This window comes from Oppia nitens, unplaced genomic scaffold (genome assembly GCF_028296485.1).
Source record: "Oppia nitens isolate AA-2021 unplaced genomic scaffold, nextdenovo-longstitch-racon4-pilon3 scaffold20_pilon_pilon_pilon, whole genome shotgun sequence".
NCBI classification, from domain to species: domain Eukaryota; kingdom Metazoa; phylum Arthropoda; class Arachnida; order Sarcoptiformes; family Oppiidae; genus Oppia; species Oppia nitens.
The window spans coordinates 1,266,079-1,291,485 of NW_026533200.1; the positions used below are offsets into that span (position 1 = coordinate 1,266,079).

Consider the following 25,407-nt stretch of genomic DNA (forward strand, 5'->3'; position numbering starts at 1 on the left):
TTATAGAAAATACAATACATATTATTATTATTATTATTATTATCTGTAATATTATAAATATTATTGTGTGATCATAACAAATGTTTTTTTAAAAAAAAAACTTATTGTTTTAATTTTTTAAAAAATACAATAATTATTTTTTATTCAATTAAATATTTACAAAAATATGTGCAAATATGCAATTTTTTTATTATTAAAAAAATTAATTAATAATATTTGTCATCTATTTGTAAGCAATAAAATTATTTATATTAGCATTAATTAAAAAAAATTACAGTTTTTTATATAAATTTATTTAAAAATATATTTTAAAAATCAAACTTAATATAATTATATAAATACTGTATAAATAGTAAAATATATTATAATAACAGTATATAAATAGTTTTTATTTTAAAATTAAATATAATTAATTTATGTATATGATATATTAAATAACATTTTTAAAAAAAATTAATTATGTTTTTATTGAATTAAAAAATATGAATTATAACAAATTTAGTTTACATTTTAAAAAAATAAAAATTATAATCATAAAAAGTAATCAATATAAATCATAAATAGTTATAATTTTACTTAAATAACTATATTATAATTATATATTTACAGTTTGTAATTTGTAAATAAAAATATAAACTAATATAATAATAAATAATTATAAATCCTAATATTAGTTAATTTTAATATAATTTTTTTTAAATTAATTATACTAATTTTAATTATACTAATAAATAATTTTGTTGCTGTTATTGTTGTTGTTGTAATAAATTATTATTTTTATAATATAAAATATAGTAAAATATAATACAATTTTTATTTTTTAAATCCAATGCTTTATTGTGAAAATAATACCCAAAATATATTTAATTAGTAAAATAAAAACATAAAATACATTAATAAATAAATTGAATATCAAAAAAAAAGATATTAAAAAAAACAAAATCAGTAATAAATTATTTACAATAAATACAACAATAAAGTAGCAAAACCTTAAGTCAATAATAAAAATAAAATAAATTAAAAAAAATTACATATAAATAACACTAAAAAAATTATATAATAATAATAATAATACTAATAATATAATAACTGCAAAAACTGTAATATAAATAAATTAAATTAAATTGATTATATAGTCGATCAATCGGTTCCAATCCATAATAGACGTTTCTCCCCCCCTATGAGGTAGTGGTGGAGGGGGAGTGTCGGTGGGTTAGCTTATCGTCCACCAGTTAGACCGCCCAACAGGTTGCCCAATAGGCCTCCCGGTCCCAACAGTCCGAGTGCACCGATATTTTGCAATAACAATAGCAGTATACCGACAATATAGCACAAAACGTTGACCAGGGGTATGATAGCACCGTCCACTGAATTGTTACCCGATAGGACAATCATCAGGATGGGCATAGCCAGTTGCGAGAGTAGGGATTTGAGGAGTTCCCCGAGTATTGAACCGATATCTTTGAAGGCCATCGATGCGGCCAGGATCATCTGATCGCACATGGCCGTATTTTGACCGGGACCAGTACCGTTCATACCGGGACCGGTACCGGGTGGCGGACATGTCGGACACATAGTACCCGGTCCGGTGGTTGGTTGGCCAGGTCCGGGTGTTGGGCCGCCGCCGGGCGGACAGTTGCACTGGCAGTCGCAGCTATTTTTTTATGTATAATAAATATATTAAAATAATAATAATTATAATAATAAAGTAAATGATTTTGTTTTTGTTTATATTACCCAGCAGTACATGTTTGTGGGCCAGTGGGTCCACCAGGACCTCCTATAAATAATTAATATATATATATATTTAGTATATGTAGATAATAATAATTATAAACAAAACTAACCTGGACCACCTGGACCTCCTAAATTAATTATTGATTTAAATAAAATAAAAATTTTATATGTTAATTGTGTTGTTTATTAAATATGTATAAATATTATTAGTATTAAAAAAATTAACCTGGTCCATTTGGTCCTCCTATTAAAATAAAAATAGACATATTAATTTAATTAATTATTTGAATTAAATATAAATAAATAAATAAAGTACCTGGTCCACCAGGGCCTCCTGGTCCACCTAATTAAAAATAAGTAAATTAATAAAATAAAATTTTTGAAAATAAGTTTAATTTAAAAAATAAAATAAAATACCAGGTCCTCCAGGTCCACCTATCAACAAAAATAAAATTTGAATTAAAATAATAATAATAATTTTAAATATAATTTTTTTAATTTATTTAGTTTTTTTGTTGTTGATTAGTTATCAATTGATTACCTGGACCTCCCGGTCCACCTGGTGTACCCGGTGGTGCTCCTGGACCTCCGGGACCTCCATGTCCCCAATCACCGCCACCGCCACCAAATTTGGTATCCTTGTCCGCTTCCTCCTCAGCCCATGTGTTTACAATGAATGCGACAAAAATACTAATAAATAGTAACGTTTTTCGAGACATGATTTTATATATAAAAAAAAACTAAATATATATATAAAGAAAAACAATACAATCTATTAATGATTTTTTAAAAACCATAGGTTTAGCCACTTTTATAGTAAAAATTTTTCACAAATTGAAATTAAATTACATTTAATGTTTAGCTCATATAAATCCCACCCTTTTTTTTGTTGCAAACAATATATACTATATATTAAAGTTATTGATCTATAAATATGTGGAAATATTATTATTATTATATTTTTTTTGTTAATTTTTGGCAATTGTTTTAGTTTTAGGGATGTATTATGTTTTTTACTATATATTTATATGTAATTATTTGACTAAATTTTTTATATAAAAAAATTACTATACAATAAAAAAAATAATGTATATATAAAAAAATTCATTTTAATCTTAAAACATAATTATTATTTTTTTGTTATTAAACATATGATAATAGTATTGCTATATATTTTGTTATGTTTTTTGTTTTAATAGACAATTAAAAAAATAAAAGTGTTTAATATATATTATATAATATGTTATATTTGTTTGTATTAAACATATGTTTTTTAAAAAATAATTTTATATATTACTAAATTATTAAATAAATTAAAAAAAATATTTGCGAATAACTTATATTAAATATTTAACAAAATTTATAGTAAAAATAATTTTTTATTTAAATTTATAATTTCATTTAGTAAGTCATAATTTATTTATATTAGCATAAAATAAGTTAAATTTATATATAATATATTTAATATAATTATTAATAATATTAAAGTAATTTTAAAGCAAAAAAAAGAGATATATTATGATTATTTTATATATTTAAATAAAAATGTTATTACAAACAATATCTATAATATAATAAATTTTATTTTTATTTATACAATAATTTAATATAATATTTATTTAATAAAAAATAAATTACACAGATAAAATTTATATTGTATTATTAAAACTAATAAAATATATATCAATAGATACAGTATTATTATTTTTTTAGTATTATTTTAATCAATTAAATATATAGCGAAAAATCTTTGTGAAATATTGTTTTATTAAAAAAATAATAGTCTATTAGTTTATATTAAATAAAAACAAATTGTTGTTTAGATTTTTGTATTGTTTTCAATTTATTATTGATATAATTTTCAATATATTTATATAAAAATAAAAAACATTTATAATTGCAAATAAATAATATTTATTAAATAAAAACTACTATAAAATAATAACTAAAAAATTTAGAAATTATTAACTTTCTAAATATAAACTATATATTTATTATTAATAATTTTCAATATAAATATATTAATTAATTAATAATATCCCCCAAAAATATAAATAAATAAATAAATAAATACACACAAATAATTTTTTTTAAAACTTATAACTAAATATATTATTTTAAATATTTCATTATAAATATATATATACAGTTTTGCAGTATTTATTATTATTTAGTTTTAATTTAGTTTTTTTGTGGTTAAAATTTGTAAAAAAATAACTTAAGTTTTGCTACTTTATATGTACAATACAGTCAAACAAACAATTAATAAAAATTTTAAAAAAACATTAACAACATTAACACAACAATAGATTAGAGTGTTAGACAATAAACCGGTTAAAACAATAATTTTTTTGTTTGGTTTATAAATTTAAAAATTGTAAATAATTTAAAATCAGATATTAATGACTAGTAGTGAGGGGGGGTATCCATAGGTATCCAATCAACGATCCGATTCCTGGATGTTCAAAGCGATCGGCCGGGGTTAACCGGTTATACCGCCCAACAGATTGCCCAATAGACCTCCCGGTCCCAATAGGCCCAGTAGTTTGAGATTTTGCAGTAGGAGTAGTACCAGGCCCAGTATGTAGCACAGGGTATTGGTCAACGGTAATACGGAACCGGGAACCGAGTTATTACCCGACAGGACGGTTAGCAGGATGGGTGCAGTCAACTGGGACAGTACAGTTTGGAGGATGGCACCCAGGATGCTACCGACATCCTTGAACGTCATGGCAGCCATTTGTACCTGTTGTACACATTGGCCGGGTATGCCGGTCATATTGCCCGGTGGTGTACCGGGTGGTGGTCTAGATTGGGATTAGATAGTATAGGTTATGGTTAGGTTAGCTATATATATATATATATATCTATTTGGTTAGACATTACGTTGGCATATCTGGACACATTGGACACTGTTGGCCAGGGAGTCCAGTACCCGGTGTATTACCGCCCGGTGTGTTGCCGCCACCGCCCGAACAATCGCACGGACACTTGCACTGGTTATTGCCTGGAGTCGGACAAACACCTGGACGGGTGGGCGGTTGGTTGTTGTCATCATAAATATATTAATAATAAGTATTATAATTGATAAAAAATTAATATTTATATTACCTGGTGAATTTGGACCTAGATAATTTGGATAATATATATATGGTTAGTTAATCATTAAAAATAATATATTAGGATGTAAACTGTTATATACATTACCTCCCGGGCCTCCAGGTCCTCCTGGACCACCTGGACCTATATAATAATAATAATAATAACAATTAGCAAATAATTTTTTTTATAATTAATTAGTAATTATTTAATAGTAATTAATAAATAAAAAAATATATACCAAATGGTCCTCCAGGACCTAAAATTTGATTAAATTAATTTGAAAAATAAATTTGATTAATTAAATATGTTAAATAAAAAATTAATTTTTAAATAAATATATATATATTTGTTAATACATACCTCCCGGTCCTCCTGGACCGCCAGGTCCATATGGGCCACCAGGTCCACCAGGTCCTCCTGGTTGTCCGGGACTTCCTATTTATTTAATTAATTGATACCGGGACACAATTAAATTTAGCATATATATATATATATATAATAGGCTTACCAGGGCCTCCAGGACCCCATGAACCGCCATGGCCACCGCCATAGGAGCTGCTGACCATCAAAATATGAGAAGCTATTAGTAAGCTAATTGATAGCAACAATTTCAACGACATTGTGTAGGTATGTATGTATGTGTTGTGTTGTGTTGTATTGATATGTGATTATCCGATATCTAACCAAAAAACAAAAATAAATTATTAATTATTATTATTATTAAAAATTATTATTAATAGATATATTAACTGTTAGTATATCACCGATTGACTGACTATAATGTAATCAAATGAGTCGAAAAAATTTGTTTTCAAATCTATTTATACATCCCCTCTATTGTTGGCTAATTATTACACATACATAACATTTAAAAAAAATTAATATTAAAAATAAAAATGTTTTTTTAAAAAATATAATATAATTATTATTATAACAAATAGAGAGAGAGAGAGAAAGAGAGTAATACTGAAAAATGTGTTTTAATTGTTTTATTAGTTTTTTTGTGTTTATTATTTAAAAAACAATTAAGTAATTTTTATTTAGTGGTTAAAACTAACAATGTTTTTTAAAAATATAATATGTTATAAATAGTAAATTAAGTTTAAATTATTATTTTTTTTCAAAAAATATCAATATTTTTATGAACTTTATAATGATATATAAATTTTTTTTTAATTAAGTAAATAATTTTTCTATATATATATATCTTAAAATAATCTTTAAATAGGATGTAAATTATTATTATTATTATTATTATTATTATTATTAGGAATGTTGATAAAAAAATTACATAAAATAAAATTATCATTTATTTAAAACTATAAAACAATTGCATAAAAATAATGTTAATATTATCTAATTTTTTTTGTTATTATTACTAAAATATTCACATTTTAACATTGGTAAATAGTATAATAAATAAATTATACCTGTATATATATTATACAATAATAAAATACAATATATAAATTTTTTAAATTTTATTACAAAAATTATAATATATTTATTGTATATAAATTTTATTACATATATTTAATATATTTATATCAACAACAAAAAAGTATTTAATAAATATATTATAGGAAATAAAATTATAGAAATTATTATGAATATAATCTACAATTTTATTAGTTATTATTATTTTATAGAGAAACTTAATATTAAATTAAATTTTAAAAATTTTATACATATCTTATAAAATAAAATATATATTTTTTAATGTGTATAATAATACACACACACACACACACACACATACATACATACATACATACATACATACATACATACATACATACATACATACATACATACATACATACATACATACATACATACATACATACATACATACATACATACATACATACATACATACATACAWACACACACACACACACACACACACACACACACACACAAACATATACACAAAAATGCATACTTTATTTTGAATTAATTATTAACTATATAATAATTATTTATTTATTTGGTTATACATATAGCAATTATAGATAGTGTAATTCATCAATAGTGTAAAAATTTAATTTAATTTAATTAAATTAATGTAACAATATATATATATAAATTTAAAATTTATATGCAAAAATTAATATAAATCCAACTAATAGGGAACAAATGCAAACTATTGTTACACATAATGTAGACATTGAACAATAGCAGCACAGTTGTCTTTTAGCTACCTGTTTACTACTAATAGCTAGTAGTGATTGTGGTGCTGGTGATGGTAGTGGTATGGATGATAGTGTATAGGTATTGTCGACAGTGTGCCACTGAGTACACGATTGTCGGGTACATCGTCTAACCGGTCGGGAGTTAGCCACCGGTGTTAGTAGTAGACAATGACATTGCGGGGGCACCGGTAGTAATACTGTCCACTGGGCGGTGATTTAATGGGCTTTAATTTTTTTGTGTTGATGTACAAAAAAAATTATATAGTATAGTATAAAACAATTATATACAATAAATTATTGTTTTTTTTGGGGGGGGGGGCGGAGGGTCTACATACCGTTTCCTCCATACAGTACATACAGCTAACTGTTTTGTTGTTGTTGTTGTTTTGGTGGTGGCTTATGGATATCAAATTGAAACACACCTGACATTTGACCTGTCCTCCTACTACTACTCCCTGTCCACTGTTATCTACATTATTATTATTATTATTAATAGTAGTATTATAATTATCTGATGGACTATAGGGTGGCGGAGCCTCCAGTGGTCCGTAAGCTAAAAATATTTGATTAGTAATAGTAGTGTCAGTTAGGACACCAGGATCATCATTATCATCAAAATTATTTAGATCCAGGTGCTCATTGTTGTTAACCATAGACATAGTATTGTTATAAAAATTAATTATTTTTTTTAAAAAAACCAAAAAATATTATAAAATTATTATAATTATAAATATTAAATAAGGATTTAAAAAAAAAATATTTATTATATACCCCAAATTGATTACATTAGTATTTAAAAAATAATAAATTTATATATTACAACCCCTAATAAAATAAAATAAAATTTATTTATTATTATTATATTTGTTTAAATATTTGATAAAAATTATCAATATTTTTTTTTTGGTAAATTATAAAAGTATTTATATTATATTAATATTAATAATAATAATATCTTATTTTTTTTTGTTGAAATAATAATTGATAAATAATATATAATAATAAATTATTTTAAATAATAAATATTTTATTAAAACAAATTAAATTATACAAAATAATCATAATTATTTATTATACAGTATTATAAAATATAAATATTTATTACATCTACAGTAAAAACTATAATATTAATACAGAATATTAAATATTAAAATAAATAATTTTTTTCAATAAATATTTATATTATACAAAAAAAAATATAAATAATTTTTTTTCAGATCTAATTTGAATTTTTATATTGACTCCAGGTGCTCACTAATTAGTAATAATAGTTAATTACTATAACTATTAATTTTTTTTTGATTTTTAATTTTTAACATTTTAAGTAAATAATAAAATAAATATATTTATAATTTAAATTATATTATATAGATAATATAGTATAATAATAATAATAATAAAATACATTTATATTTTTATTACTTTAATATTTTATAAGTATATTCATTATATAGTATTTAAAAACTTAAATCATAAATAAAAACGATAAATAGTTTTTAGTATATCATATGAAATATTATCAAATAAAATATAATAAAATATACAGTATATATATAATGTATATAATAAATATCAATAGAAACTTAGAAATTATTTATATTATAAATATATTTAACTAAATATAATAAGTAATTATTAATATTATTGAATTAAAAAATAAAAATTAAATTTTATTAAAATAAACAAATTTTAAAAAAAATAATTTGAATATTTTATATTATATATGAGTAGTTATTAAAAAAAATTATTTATTTATATTTTTTTTAATCAAAAATAAACAAAAATCTAATGTTTGATATTTGTTTGCGTTTGAAATAATAATAATAATAATAATAATAATACTAATGTTATTTAGCTAATAAATATTTATATATACTGTATACTGTATATATGAAAAATAATAGCATTATCATCATCAGTTTTAAATCAGTATATATATATATATATATATATAGAAACCTAAATAAATTAAATGGGGGTGGGGGGTGGTTGAGAGTTTATATTATTTATTTTTTTAATCGTATATAATTTTCATTTAATGTATGTGTGTGTACCAAAAAAAATAAAAATACGTTCCCCATAATAAAAACCTGTTAGCCAACCCCCCCCCCCCCCCCCGCACCCCATCAACCGCGCATTAAATCAATATTCCCCGTCCGTCCCCGCCCCCTGCTAACACCCTGGGATTTAGGAAATTGGGCCTTACTAAAATCTGTGTCCTTAATTATTAGTACTATGAAAGCTATAATACATGAGCCAACTAACAATATATATATAAGATATTTAAAAATTGTTGTGGACAGTCGTGTTTTAGATGGTGATGGTGGTGGTAGTGCTACCGGTTCAGTCAACCATCTATTTAGGCCGCCATAGGCCGATGATCTGGGTATAGTAATTGTCCTTGTTGTTGTTGTTGTCGATGATGATGATGATGGTAATGGTGCTACCGATCCACCCAACCATCTATTTAGATACCTATTGGCCGATGATCTGGGTATAGTAATTGTCCTTGTTGTTGTAGTTGTTGTCCATGATGATGGTAATGGTGCTACCGGTTCAGCCAACCATCTATTTAGATACCTATTGGCCGATGATCTGGGTATAGTAATTGTCCTTGTTGTTGTTATTGTCGATGATGATAGTGATCCAGGTGCTGATGATGTTGATATTGGCTGATGACTACTATTGTAGTTGTTGTTGTTGTTGTTTAGGGTATACCATTTATTACACATAGGACGGGTACATTGTACACGTAGGGCACGGGCCAAGTGTTTCAATAGACAGTGACACTGTGGGCAACGGTAGTAACACCATCCAACTGGCGGTGCTTTGATGGGCTATATATATATATATATATATATATAATATATATTTAGGATTAGATGGTGTGTTTGTGCATGGATGGGTAGATATAAATTAATTTATATAGCTTATATAGTTAAGTATAGTGATTATATTCACACAAATAATAAACATTATTACATACCGTTTCCTCATTACAATAGTTACAGCTAACTGTACGGTCATTGACGGGTTGATAGTCGTCATCATCATCATCATCGCGGCTGCTTATAGATGGTATGGATATCAAATTGAAGCAAACCTGACATTTGACCTGTCCTCCTCCTCCTCCTCCTCCCTGTCCACTGTTAACTAGATTATTGTTATAATTATCTGATGATGGAGTATATGGTGGCGGAGCCTCCAGTGGTCCATAGGGTAAAAATAATTGATGGCTAGCAGTAGTAGTAGTAGTAGTAGTAGTAGTAGTAGTAGTAGTAGTTGTTGTTGTTGTTGTTGTTGTAATAGTAGTAGTAGTAGTAGTAGTAGTAGTAATAGTATTGTCAGTTAGGACATCAGTTAGCTCCAGGTGCTCCTCATTAGACATTGTTATTAATAAAAATACAAATTAAAACTTATTTGAAACCAAAAAAAAAAAATATTATTAAATCTAAAATGTTTTTTTTTTAAATATTAAATCGGATATAAATTATGATATATTAATATACAGTATATCTATTAACTACAGTTGAGTTTGCATTTAAAATAAAATAATTTTTGTCTAAAAAAAGTCTAATAAAACTTTTAGTATTATTTATAAAAGTATTTACTTTATAAATATATTAATCTATTTTTTTTATTTGTTTGAAATATTTATATTTATTTTTAAATAATAGTATAAATAAATTGTATTTTTAATTAATAAACATTTTATTTACAAAAAAAAATAATTATACAAATATTCATAATAATAATAATAATAATTTATTATTCATTTATTTTATATTTATTAAATTAAATATTTGTTACATTCAATGTAAACTAGAATATTAATAAAAGTATAATAATATACTAAAAATAATTTATAAATTATTATTTTTTTAAAGATATTAATTTACTTTTTTTTAAAAGTAAATAACAAAAAATAATATAGAGTATAGTATTTACATTTGCATTTTTATTTTCTATTGTATAATAATAATAACAATAATAATTAAATTTTATATTTTTATTTTTTTATTATTATTATTACTTTAATGTTATTATATTCAATATATTGTATTGCCTTTTAAAAAAATATTATATTAAAAAAATATAAATAGCATTTAATTTTGACAAACTATTATAAATATGATAGTTAATAATACAAACTAATAACTATAAATAAATAAATAAATAAATTATTGATATTTAATTTAATATAAACATATAACATTGCAAATTATGTTCATATTAAAGTTTTTTTAAAAAAATAATTTAATTATAATATAAATTAAATATTTTAATTAATTAATATACAATATATTATTTAATTAAATATTTACTGTTTATGAATATTATGATTTTATACAGAAATCTTTAATTTCAATAGTATTAATAATGTTAAAAGTATTTATTAATAAAAAATTAATTAATAATTATTTTTGTATAAAACTTATAACTTAGTTAAAATATAAAATATATAAAAATCATAGTAATATAAATATAATTAAAATAATTTGTTGAATTAAACAATAAATATATTAATTTATCACATTAACTAATTAACTATAACTAAATATAGTACTAATATAATTATTATTTACTATAATAATAAAAATAATAGAAATAATTTCTAAAAATAATAAAATTTTACAAAAAAAATAAGTTTTAAATCAATTAATAATATCAGCAACAACAAAAATCTTTTTGACTGATTGTATGAAATAATAATAATAATTATTATTTTAAAAAAATAATAATAAAAATATTTATATATACAGTATATATATATTATATATATATATTTATTTAGTAATAAATATTAAAATAAAATAATAGAAATGTTATCAAAATAATCAATGATATAATAAACAATATCAATTTGACTATTGTTTTTGAGGAGCACTGTGATGTCGATTTAGGTGGTGATGATGCCGATTGAGGATCAGCCAACCATCTATTTAGTTCCCTGGCCGATGATCTGGTAGGTATAGTACTATAGTAGTTGCTTGTTGTTGTCGATGATGATGATGATGGTACAGGTGCTGGTGCTGCTGATAATGTTGTTGATGACTGATGACCACTAGTGTTGTTGTTGTTAAGGGTATGCCATTTATTACAAGTAGGACGAGTGCATCGTACACGTAAGGCATGGACAGAGTGTTTCAATAGACAGTGACAGTGTGAGCACCGGTAGTAACACATTCCGACCGGCGGTGCTTTGATGGGCTATATTTTTTAAGGCGGGGGGGGGGTTATGGGTTGAGTTAAGTATAGGTGTGATGGAATGATGTGGGATGATGGGTTGGATAATTAATATTATAGTTATATAGTTAAGTATATAGTTATTATTTTTAAAAAATAATAATAATATAATTTACATACCGTTTCCTCATTACAATAGTTACATCTAACAGTACGGTCATTGACGGGTTGATAGTCGTCATCATCATCATCGCGGCTGCTTATGGATGGTATGGATATCAAATTGAAGCAAACTTGACATTTAACACTACCACCACCACTAGCTCCCTGTTCACCATCAATAACCACATTATTAGTATTAGTATCTATGGGACTATAAGGTGGCGGTGCGTCCATTGGTGATCCATAATCCCTAATCAAACGGCTAATAGTAATAATTGTATCTTCAGATAGTTGAACATCACTACCACTAGTTGTAGTAGTAGTAGCAGTAGTAGTTGATGTGTCCATATTATTTAGCTCCCGGTGCTCATTAATAATATACATTTTGTTTATAATTTACACAGAAAAAAATATAACATAATATAAATTATAGGTATTTATAGCTATTTTTTAAAGTTTATATACGTTTTAACTTAAAATATGATATAAAAAAAGTATTTAACAAAATAATTGCATTAAAAAAAGTACAATACATTAATCATTACATGAATAAGGAAATTATTATTATTATTTGATAATTATTTAATTATCTTTATTATTATAATTGTTATCATTATTTTATATCAAATTTATAGATAAAATAAATATAATATAGTTAATTTTTAGTTTAATTTTATTATACTATTTGTCACAAAAGTTTTATGATTTTTTTGTTATATCATAAATACTAATTTTATATATTTTGTTGATGAAATATATTTAAAAAAAAATTATAATAAATATTTTATTTTTAAAAAAAATCTGTCTATAATTTGCTATTAAATCAATAGATTAATATAATAAATAAAATTTTTATTAAACATTTAAATATTAATAAATAAAATATTATTATCAATTTTTTAGTTTAATTAAAATCTTATTTAATAAGATTAAATTAAAATTATAAATAATTTACATATTTTTAAATAAAATAAAATATATTTGTTTAAATTATTGAATTAAACAAACAAAAAAAAATAATTTATCAAATAAACTAACTAAATAATAATAATAGAAAAATTTTACATAAAATAAGTTTTAAATCAATTAATAATAATCACAAATAAAAACTTGTTGTTGAATATATTATTGTTTATATATGAATACTTAATACACTTGAATAAAAACTAAAATAATTTTAATAGGTTTTAATGTTTTTTTTTGTAAAAAAACTTGTTTTATATTATATGAAATACTAATACTAATAATAATTATTTTTAAATTATAAATATTTATATATATTAAAAATTATTATTATTATTATTATTATTATCATCAATAAAGATAAATTATTAAAACTATGGTAGAAATAATCAATGATAAAATAAACGTCAAAAATTTGAACTTGGTCCTTGTCGTGCATATTGATGATGATTTAGGTGACGCCGATTGAGGATCAGCCAACCATCTATTTAGTTCCCTGGCCGATGATCTGGGTATAGTACTATAGTAATTGCTTGTTGTTGTTGTTGTCGATGATGATGATGGTACAGGTGCTGCAGCTGATGTTGTTGACTGATGACCACTATTGTTGTTGTTGTTAAGGGTATGCCATTTATTACAAGTAGGACGAGTGCATCGTAAACGTAAGGCACGGGCCGAGTGTTTCAATAGACAGTGACACTGCGGGCACCGGTAGTAACACATTCCGACGGGCGGTGCTTTGATGGGCTATATATTAATATATATATATATATGGGATGTGGTGTGTTTGTGGATCGGTAGATGTAAGTTATTTTATATAGCTTATATAGTTAATTATAGTAAATATTCACAAATAATAAACATTATTGCATACCGTTTCCTCATTACAATAGTTACATCTAACAGTACGGTCGTTGACGGGTTGATAGTCGTCATCATCATCATCGCGGCTGCTTATGGATGGTATGGATATCAAATTGAAGCAAACTTGACATTTAACACTACCACCGCCACCACCACTAGCTCCCTGTCCACCATCAATAACCAGACTATTATTAGTATCTATAGGACTATAAGGTGGCGGTGCGTCCATTGGTGATCCATAATCCCTAATCAAACGGCTAATAGTAATAATAGTGCCTTCAGTTAGTTGAACATCACTACCACTAGTTGTAGTAGTGGTAGTAGTAGTTGGTGTATCCATATTATTTAGCTCCCGGTGCTCATTAATATTGGACATTTATAATTTATACAGAAAAAATATAATATAATATAAATAATAGATATTTATAGCTATTTTTTAAGTTTATATACTATTTAACTTAAAATATGATATAAAAAGTATATATTAAAAATAATTGCATCAAAACTAAAAATACTATGCATTTTATGAATAATGTAATTATTATTATTATTTTTTTTGATAATTATTTAATTATCTTTATTATAATTGTTATTATTATTTCATATCAAATTTATACATACAATAAATATAATTTAGTTGATTTTTTAGTTTAATTTTATTATATTATTTGTCACACTAGTTTTATGATTTTTTTTTGTTATATCATAAATACTAATTTTTTATATTTTATTGATAAAATGTATTTTAAAAAAAAATTATAATAAATATTTTATTTTAATAAAAATCTGTCTATAATTTGCTATTAAATCAATAGATTAATAATAATAAATAAAATATATTTACAATTACTGTACAGTAAACTAATAGTATATTGAAAAATAACATATGAATCTTATTTAATTGAATAGTTAATACACTTGAATAAAAACTAAAATAATTTTAATAGGTTTTAATGTTTTTTTTGTGGTAAAAAACTTGTTTTATATTATATGAAATACTAATATTAATAATAATTATTTTTAAATTATAAATATTTATATAAAAGGGCCTTACATTAATCTCGGGCATGGGGTTTTTGCTATAATTCTTAAACGGAGTGAGATACATTAATTTTGTAAAAAGTGTATTAAAATGTGATTTACGCGTGATACTATAAAATATTTAATTTTTAATTTTAATCACGTGATCATATATATTCTGAGATGTTTGCAAACCACTATGTCAGAACCTTACCTATAAATGATAGAAAAAAATTTCATCAACAATATTGTAGAGCTTAAATTGGAAATTTATGGGAAGAAATTTTTTTTGAAATTAATCAAAAAATAATTTTTTTATGGTTTTTCAAACTTGTAGAAAAACACATTATATAAAATAGTCGAAAATAAAATGACGTTATTTATGGACAATAGACATTTAATAGATAAAGATTTTAATACTATTACTTATTTTGAAAACAAAATTTTTTTATGTTAAATATTTTTTTAGATAATCAAACTTAATTACAAATTACATTATCGAATTACTATATTGCGTTTTTTATTATAATTTAATTATCTAAAAAAATATTTGACATAAAAAAATTTTGTTTTCATAATAAGTAATAGTAATAAAATCTTTATCTATTAAGTGTCTATTGTTAATAAATAACGTCATTTTATTTTCGACTATTTTATATAATGTGTTTTTCTACAAGTTTGAAAAACCATAAAAAAATTATTTTTTGATTAATTTCAAAAAAATTTTCTTCCCATAAATTTCCAATTTAAGCTCTACAATATTGTTGATAAAAATTTTTTCTATCATTTATAGGTAAGGTTCTGACATAGTGGTTTGCAAACATCTCAGAATAAATATGATCACGTGATTAAAATTAAAAATTAAATATTTTATAGTATCACGCGTAAATCACATTTTAATACACTTTTTACAAAATTAATGTATCTCACTCCGTTTAAGAATTATAGCAAAAAACCCCATGCCCGAGATTAATGTAAGGCCCTTTTATATATTAAAAAAAATATTATTATTATTATTATTATTATTATTATTATTATTATTAGCATCATCGATTTAAATAAATTATTAAAATTATGGTAGAAATAATCAATGATAAAATAAATGTTATCAATTTGACCTTTGCCCTTGTGGTGCATATTGATGATGATTTAGGTGATGCCGATTGAGGATCAGCTAACCATCTATTTAGTTCCCTGGCCGATGATCTGGGTATATTACTATAGTAGTTGCTTGTTGTCGATGATGATGGTACAGGTGCTGCTGATGATGTTGTTGTTGTTGGTTGATGACCACTATTGTTGTTGTTAAGGGTATGCCATTTATTACAAGTAGGACGAGTGCATCGTACACCTAAGGCATGGGCCGAGTGTTTCAATAGACAGTGACACTGTGGGCACCGGTAGTAACACATTCCGACAGGCGGTGCTTTGACGGGCTATATATGTATATATACCGTATATTGATATATATATATTTAGGGTGGGATAGGTGTGTGTGTGTGGATGGGTATAGATTATAAGTTATTTTTATATAGCTTATAGTTAAGTATAGTAAATATTCACAAATAATAAACATTCACATTACATACCGTTTCCTCATTACAATAGTTACAGCTAACAGTACGGTCGTTGACGGGTTGATAGTCGTCATCATCATCGTTGCGGCTGCTTATGGATGGTATGGATATCAAATTGAAGCAAACCTGACATTTAACACTACCACCACCACTAGCTCCCTGTCCACCATCAATAACCACACTATTATTAGTATCTATGGGACTATAAGGTGGCGGTGCGTCCATTGGTGATCCATAATCCCTAATCAAACGACTAATAGTAATAATTGTCCCTTCAGTTAGTTGAACATCACTACCACTAGTAGTAGTAGTAGTAGTAGTAGTAGTAGTGGTAGTAGTAGTTGATGTGTCCATATTATTTAGCTCCAGGTGCTCATTAATATTGGACATTTTGTTTATAATTTATACAGAAAAAAATTTAATATAAATGATAATTATTTATAGCTATTTTTAAAAGTTTATATACGTTTAACTTAAAATATGATATAAAAAGTATTTTTTTAAAAATAATTGCATCAAAAAATTACAAGAATAATAAAATTATTATTAATATTTTGATAATTATTATCTTTATTATTATTATTATTATTATTATTAAATATCAAATATATAGTTACAATAAATATAATTTAGTTGATTTTTTAAAAATTTTATTATACTATTAGTCACAGGTTTTATGATATAACTTATATAATAAAATCTATGATATTTTTCACCCATTAATTAATTATTATTTTTATCATAAATAACTAACTAATATTTTGTTAATGAAATATATTTTTTAAAAACTATAACAAATATTTTATTATTTTTTAAATTTTCTTTTGAATAAATAGATTAATATAATAAATAAAATTTTTATTAAACTTTTAAATATTAATAAATAAAATATTATTATCATATTTTTTTAGTTTAATTAAATTCTTATTTAATAAGATATAACTTAAAATTATAAGTAATAAAAATTTATTTTAAAAATATATCATATAATATCACAACAACAACAACAAAATATATAATAAATATTATTTGAGACCTAAAAAAATTATTTACATATTTTTAAATAAAATACTAAAACACTAACAAAATCAAATAAAGTAATAAAATAATATTCAAAAAAAAACAAAAAATGCTTATACCTATATCTAGTTTTAATTATAATTATTATTATTATTATTATTATTAAAAAATTAATAATAATTTTGTTTAAAACTAATAATTTAGTTAAAATTATTTTTTTAAAAAATAATAGTAATAAAAGTAATATAAATATATAATTAAAATAATTATTGAATTAAACAAAACAAAAAATTAAAAAAAAAATTTATCACATAACTAACTAACTAAATGATAATAATAATAATAATAATTGAAAAATTACATAAAAAATTACAAAAAATAATTTTAAATAAAATCAATTAATAATAATAATAATAACAACAACAACAACAAACTTGTTGACTATATTGTACTGTTTGTATGAAAATAATAATAATTAAAATTTTATAAAAAAAATATTTTTAAATATATATTTATTAATTTTTTTTTTTTATTAAAATCGATTAATAGAATATAAGATAAATACAAACATAATAATCAATGAAATAATTAACAATAAAAATTTGACCATTGTCGAGCACATTGATCTAGATTTAATTGGTGATAACGTTTCCGATTGAATAGGATCAGCCAAACATCTATTTAGCTCCCTGGCCGATGATCTGGGTATATTATGATAGTAGTTGCTTGTTGTTGTCGATGAAGGTACAGGTGCTGGTGCTGCAGCTGATGTTGGCTGATGACCACCATTGTTGTTAAGGGTATGCCATTTATTACAAGTAGGACGAGTGCATCGTATACTTAAGGCATGGGCCGAGTGTTTCAATAGACAGTGACACTGTGAGCACCGGTAGTAACACATTCCAAGTGGCGGTGCTTTGATAGGCTATATATTGTATATATATATACCGTATATATATATATATATATATTTAGGTTGGGATGGGGTGTGTGATGGATATGGGCATGGATGTATAAATTATTTTTATATAGCTTATATAGTTAAGTATGATATAATATTCACAAATTATTACATACCGTTTCCTCATTACAATAGCTACAGCTAACAGTACGATCATTAACGGGTTGATAGTCGCAGTCATCATAATCGCGGCTGCTTATGGATGGTATGGATATCAAATTGAAACACACTTGACATTTAACATCACCACTAGCTCCCTGTCCACCATCAATAACCACACTATTATTAATATCTATGGGACTATAAGGTGGCGGTGCGTCCATTGGTGATCCATAATCCCTAATCAAACGGCTAATAGTTATAATAGTGCCTTCAGTTAGCTGAACATCACTACCACTAGTTGTAGTAGTGGTAGTAGTAGTAGTTGATGTGTCCATATTATTTAGCTCCCGGTGCTCATTAATATTGGACATTTTGTTTATAATTTTCACACAGAAAACAAATTAATAATAATATAAATGATAGGTATTTATAGCTACTTTAGTTTATATGCGTTTAACTTAAAATATTAAAAATAAATTATTTAATAAAATAATTACATCAAAAAAATTACAATACTGTACATTACATGAATATTGAAATTATTTTTATTATTATTTGTGATAATTATTTAATTATCTTCATTATAATTATTGTTATTATTATTTAATATTAAATTTATGGATACAATAAATTTAATTTAGTTATAATTTTTTAGGTAAATTTTATTATGCTATTTATCACTAGTTTTATGATTTTTTTACGTTTAATCATAAAAATCTATGATATTTTTTACCCATTAATTTAATTATTATTATGTCAAAAATACTAATTATTATATTTTGTTGATGAAATATTAGTAAATTAATTAAAAAATTATTTTTTTAAAAAAAATCTATCTATAATTTAATATTGAATAAATAGATTAATACAATGAATAAAATTTTATTACACATTTAATTATTAATAAATAAAATATTTTTTTTAATATGTGTGTGTGTGTGTGTGTGTGTGTGTGTGTGTGTGTGTGTGTATGTATGTATGTATGTATGTATGTATGTGTGTGTGTGTGTGTGTGTGTTATATGCAATAATACTATAATCATTAAATCTTAACCAATTAGTTATTTTAAAAAAAAATAAATAAATTGTATAACAAAAAAATGCAATTATCATAAATATAATAGTTAGCAAGATCATCTTGACTAAATGATAAATAAATAAATAATATAAAAATAAATTTTTAACAAAATGTTAAAAATGTAAATATTAAATGTCTTTTTATCTAATAATTAATAAAAATAATTATTAATATAAACTTGTACTTTTTTTTAAATTTAATTTATTATTATAGTTTTTATTTTTAAATAAAAACAAACAAATTAATGTTTTTTTTAAATTAAATTAAATATTTATAACCTATTAAAACATTAGTATCTTAATGTTTTAATATATTTTTTATTGGCTTAATATTTAATATTAATTATTTATTTAAAAAATTTAAATTAAAAATCACATTAATTTATTTTTTTTAAAAATCATTAAATTTGAAAAGTAATAAATATTTTAACAATTATTACACTATATTAATAGTGTATTGAAAACTAATTAATTAAACTTTAAATAATTGAATAATATTTTTTTTAAGTAATATTAGCTATTATTAGATATTAATATTAATAATAATTTTTTTAATTAGATAAAAAAAATTTTTTTTGTTAAAATTTACATTAAATATTATAACATAGTAATAGATTTACAATTACTACTGTATATATAAACAGTTTAAGTACAATGTATAGTTGAAAATATAATAATAATAATAATAATAATTAGTGTTGGTAATTTTTCGCAATTCAATTTTCGATTGCCGCAATTGCGGAAAATTGCGTGAAATTGCTTGAAATTGCGCGCATGAGGGAATGTATAAAAATTAACTTTGACAACGTTAAAAATTTTGTTTACAATAGATTAAGAGAGTTTACTAATTTATTATTATTTTTACATGGTTTTTAGATGTCAACATTTTATGATAAAATAATTAAATTTTATATAATTAATTTGTTTTTATTCATATTGCTTTGCCATTTAAATTTTTTAAAAATTATAAATTTTTTTATGTTACAATTGCGATTTTCGCAATCGAGCTTTTTGCAATTGCGGCAATTTCACGCAATTTCCAAGCAATGCAATTGCGCATTTTGCAATCGGTACATCACTAATAATAATTGATATTTAATTTAAAAAAAACAAAATAATAAAATTGTAATAAATAAAAGCCAACTAATTATTTCTAATAAATTATTTATAAAAAAATAATAATTATTAATAATATAAACTTTTTACAACCAAACAAAAATTATTACATTTTTTAAAGTTCAAAAAATAATTAATTAATTTTTAAAAAAAGTATTTTAAAGTTTATAATAATTTTTTTCCAATAGTATTAATTGATTATATAATATTAATATTAATAATATTTATTTAAAAATTATAGTAATTATTTTTTTTATAAAAAACATAGAATTATAAGTAATAAATATATTTTCAATAAAAGTAGTATTTAATTATAATTTATATCATAAAAATAAAATCTTAATTTTTTTAAAATAGTTTAATTGCTTGTATAAAATAATAATAATTTAAAAAAATTCATAAATATTATATAATTAAATCAAATTAGCATCATCATCATCATCATCATCAATGATTAAGTTAAAAAACAAAAACAAATTATTAAAATTTTGCAGATAATAATAAATATAATTAATATGAATTTTTTATTTGTGGTGCATGTTTTAGATACCGGTTCCGATGATGATGATGATGATGGTTCAGCCAACCATCTATTTAGATCACTGGCCGATGATCTGGTAGGTCTAGTACTATAGTAGTTGCTTGATGTTGGTGTCGATGATGATGATGGTACAGGTGCTGCTGCTGCTGCTGATTTTGGCTGATAACCACTATTGTTGTTAAGGGTATGCCATTGTTTACACGTAGTACGGGTGCATCGTATACGTAGGGCACGGGCCGAGTGTTTCAATAGACAGTGACACTGTGGGCACCGGTAGTAACACATTCCGACGGGCGGTGCTTTGATGGGCTATATAGATATAGGGTTGGATGGGGTGTGTGTGTGTGTGTGTGTGTGGATAGATAAATGTAAATTAATTTATATAGCTAATAGTTAAGTATAGTAAATATTAATAAAAAAAATAAACATTATTACATACCGTTTCCTCATTACAGTAGTTACAGCTAACAGTACGGTCATTGACGGGTTGATAGTCGCAGTCATCATAATCGCGGCGACGGCGGCTGCTTATGGATGGCATAGATATCAAATTGAAACACACTTGACATTTAACATCACCAATACCACCGCCACTACCACCACTAGCTCCCTGTCCACCACCAGTAACAACATTATTAGTATTTATGGGACTATAAGGTGGCGGTGCGTCCATTGGTGATCCATAATCCATAATCAAACGGTTAATACTTATAATTGTGCCTTCAGTTAGTTGAACATCACTACCCCCACCACTACCAGTAGTAGTAGTTGGTGTGTCAGTATTATTATTATTATTATTATTTAGCTCCCGGTGTTCATTAATATTGGACATTTTTGTTAGGAAAAAATTTATTGCAAAAATAATTTTTAAATATTATAAATGATATGTATTTATAGTTACTTTTTTTAAAAGTTTATATACGTTTTAACTTAAAATGATATAAAAAGTATTTAACAAAATAATTGCATCAAAAAAAACAATAATACTATGCATTTCATGAATAATAAAATTATTTATTATTTTTCTGTTTTGATTATTTAATTATCTTTATTATTATTATTATTAAATATTTAATATCAATTTCATAGATACAGTATATATATATATATATTAAATATATATGTATATATATTTTAGTTGATTTTTTAGTTTAATTTTATTATGCTATTTGTCATAAGGTTTTATGATTTTTTTTGGTTATATCATAAAATCTATGATATGTTTTCATAAATAATAATAATATTATATTTTTTATAAGATTAAATACTTTTAAATAAAATTATATATTAAATATTATATACAACAACAAAAAATGTTATTGTTGCTATCTATAATTTTTCTATAAAGTTGATTAAAATACAATAAATAATATTATAAATAATTTTTTTTGTAAAAAAAAATTATACAATTAAATATCAAATAAAATAAAAATTAATTTACTATATTTTTAAAATTAATAATTAAAATTATAATTAAATCTAATAATATGTGTGTAAATTATTTGATATATTAATACTATTTTTTATAAAAAAAATTTATATATTACCATGGATCATTTTTTAAATTTAAATAGTATAACAAATACGGCAATAATACCGCCAATAGTGCATAGCATACAAAAACATGCCATGACCATGATACAATAATTTTTACGCCTAGTACGTATTGTTGTACTAGATGAAATTGATGATGTCAATGATAAATTATCACCCTGATCATATAGATCATTAATATCATCCAGGCCAATGGATAGGTCAATACGGCGCCGACACGTTTTGCGTGAACATCTCAATAATTGTTGTCGGGATTCACGATAGACCAGTAGATTATTACAGGAACAGCGTATAAATTTTTTGCCTACCGGTGCCGGTTTGATAGGCTATTTGGATATATATATATATTAATATTGAGAGATAGATAAATAAATAGATAATAATAATAATAATAATAATTAATTATTTTAAAAAAATTGTTAAATAGTTATTGATTAACGATAATATTAATTACTACTAATATTATTAATATAATTATTAATATAAACTATTAATTTTGCAAATTATTTTCATATTACAGTTTATTTTTTAATTTTAAAATAAATTATTAATATATATTTATTATTATATTATAATATTAGTATTTTAATGTTCATAATATTTTTAGTTAGCAATAGTTTATTAAATAATTCAATGAGTATCTAATGCTAATGCTAATAATAATAATAATTAATAATTAATTATTTTTTTAAAAAAATAGTTAAATAGTTATTGATTACGGAAAACACGTGTTTTTCATAATATATAAATAATATAGTTATTAATATAAACTTATAATTTTTCAAAATCTTTTTTAGTTTATTTTTAAATTATTAAAATTTATTATTATATTATACTATTAGTATTTTAATGATTATAATATTTTTAGTTAGCAATAGTTTATTAAATATTTCATTGAGTATTTAATGCTAATAATAATAATAATAATAATAATTATTAACTAATTATTAATTTTAATAAAAAAAATTTAGTTAAATAGTCATTGATTAAGGAGAAGACATGTTTCTCATTATATAAATAATATAATTATTAATATAAACTTATAATTTTTGAAAATTATTTTCTTATTACAGTTTTTTTTAGTTATTTTAAAATTTGGTTATGTATTGAAGTTATACTAAATTATTAAAAATAATTAATAATATAAACTATTTTTTTTAAATAAAAAAATACTTATTACAGATACTTAATGCTAATAATAATAATAATAATTATAATTTTTTCGTTTTTTCTTTTTAAAAAACTTAATTAAAAAAAATCAAAATAATTATGAAAAACATACGAGTTTTTAGTAATTAAATATATTTACAATTACTGTGTATATTAAAAAAAGTGTACTAAAAATATTAATTTTTAATTAATAACATATTCAATACTCAAATAAATAGTTTATTTTTTTAAAAAAAATACATACATTTTTTTCGTGACAATTACCACATTTGACCAGATATTGACCCGTAAATGATTGGCCAATCATTGTCGGCAACCACTGATACAGAGCACCGGTATTATCGGTAGTCAATTCAATTTGATGTCCGCACACTTGACAGGTGATCATAAACGGCATTTCCTCGGTATCCATACCGGGCCTGTAGGCTGGGGGCTGTTCATAGGGTGGCGGCCTATCGGCGACTGTGTTATCAACAATGGACAGTACCTCTACCAGTATATCATCCCCTCTGTGTACGGATACAGTGGTTAGCGATGATGAATACCCGGTACGTCTAGTTGTTGTTGTTGATGATGATGGGGTAGGTGTATGTCTACTAGGTGTAGGTGCCCATGATGTTGATGGTGATGATGTAGGATCGGGAGGATAGTCATCATCATTATCTGGATCGTATAGATAGTTAATACCAGTTAGTATTGGCTCTGATTCATTGGTAGTAAAATCATCCATGTTTGTTTTTATTATTATTATTATTATTATATTGGCAACAAAATAAATATATATATTTATTTTGTTATCAAAATTATTATTATTATTATAAAGTTGATAATAATAAAAAAAATTATGTAATAAAATAGCTTATTGTTAATTGGATATAATTTTTATCTAAATTAATAAATAAATATCTGTATAATTCATATAAATTACTGTATACTGTATGTACTAACGTATATATACTGTATATATAGCTATTTGTAAATTATTATTTATCATTATTAATAATAATAATTGATAAGATAATAATAATATTATTACAATATATATAAAATAAATGATATT

The 25,407-nt window shown here is 22.8% G+C and overlaps 4 protein-coding genes across 4 annotated transcripts; all 4 read right to left on the reverse strand.

Moving 5' to 3' along the window:
• Nucleotides 1-13,045: 13,045 nt before the first annotated feature.
• LOC128953149 (uncharacterized) lies at nucleotides 13,046-14,586 on the reverse strand. The gene is made up of 3 exons (XM_054298623.1): nucleotides 14,221-14,586; nucleotides 13,768-14,093; nucleotides 13,046-13,064 (listed from the first exon to the last, which is right to left on the reverse strand). Exons 1-3 carry the CDS (start codon nucleotides 14,584-14,586, stop codon nucleotides 13,046-13,048), a joined length of 711 nt encoding a protein of 236 aa, XP_054154598.1.
• Nucleotides 14,587-16,416: 1,830 nt separating this feature from the next.
• LOC128953150 (uncharacterized) lies at nucleotides 16,417-19,261 on the reverse strand. The gene is made up of 4 exons (XM_054298624.1): nucleotides 18,905-19,261; nucleotides 18,421-18,752; nucleotides 16,820-17,060; nucleotides 16,417-16,581 (listed from the first exon to the last, which is right to left on the reverse strand). Exons 1-4 carry the CDS (start codon nucleotides 19,259-19,261, stop codon nucleotides 16,417-16,419), a joined length of 1,095 nt encoding a protein of 364 aa, XP_054154599.1.
• A 2,267-nt stretch (nucleotides 19,262-21,528) lies between these two features.
• On the reverse strand, nucleotides 21,529-22,467 carry LOC128953196 (uncharacterized). The gene is made up of 2 exons (XM_054298670.1): nucleotides 22,063-22,467; nucleotides 21,529-21,932 (listed from the first exon to the last, which is right to left on the reverse strand). Exons 1-2 carry the CDS (start codon nucleotides 22,453-22,455, stop codon nucleotides 21,537-21,539), a joined length of 789 nt encoding a protein of 262 aa, XP_054154645.1. The 5' UTR covers nucleotides 22,456-22,467; the 3' UTR covers nucleotides 21,529-21,536.
• A 316-nt stretch (nucleotides 22,468-22,783) lies between these two features.
• LOC128953151 (uncharacterized) lies at nucleotides 22,784-25,077 on the reverse strand. Its single transcript, XM_054298625.1, has 3 exons — nucleotides 24,592-25,077; nucleotides 23,278-23,503; nucleotides 22,784-22,788 (listed from the first exon to the last, which is right to left on the reverse strand). Exons 1-3 carry the CDS (start codon nucleotides 25,075-25,077, stop codon nucleotides 22,784-22,786), a joined length of 717 nt encoding a protein of 238 aa, XP_054154600.1.
• Between the last annotated feature and the right edge of the window lie 330 nt (nucleotides 25,078-25,407).

Coding starts and splice junctions, on each gene's coding strand:
- LOC128953150 (XM_054298624.1), bottom strand. CDS start 19,261: ATGTCCAATATTAATGAGCACCGGGAGCTAAATAATATGGACACATCA. Junction 17,061..18,420: donor ACAATGGTCAAATTTTTATT/GTTAATTATTTC, acceptor TATTACTATTAG/TCGTTTGATTAGGGATTATG. Junction 16,582..16,819: donor ACTATTGTAATGAGGAAACG/GTATGTAATGTG, acceptor CCCATGCCTTAG/GTGTACGATGCACTCGTCCT.
- LOC128953151 (XM_054298625.1), bottom strand. CDS start 25,077: ATGGATGATTTTACTACCAATGAATCAGAGCCAATACTAACTGGTATT. Junction 23,504..24,591: donor GTAATTGTCACGAAAAAAAT/GTATGTATTTTT, acceptor ATATCCAAATAG/CCTATCAAACCGGCACCGGT.
- LOC128953149 (XM_054298623.1), bottom strand. CDS start 14,586: ATGTCCAATATTAATGAGCACCGGGAGCTAAATAATATGGATACACCA. Junction 14,094..14,220: donor ACTATTGTAATGAGGAAACG/GTATGCAATAAT, acceptor ATTAATATATAG/CCCATCAAAGCACCGCCCGT.
- LOC128953196 (XM_054298670.1), bottom strand. CDS start 22,455: ATGTCCAATATTAATGAACACCGGGAGCTAAATAATAATAATAATAAT. Junction 21,933..22,062: donor ACTACTGTAATGAGGAAACG/GTATGTAATAAT, acceptor ATATCTATATAG/CCCATCAAAGCACCGCCCGT.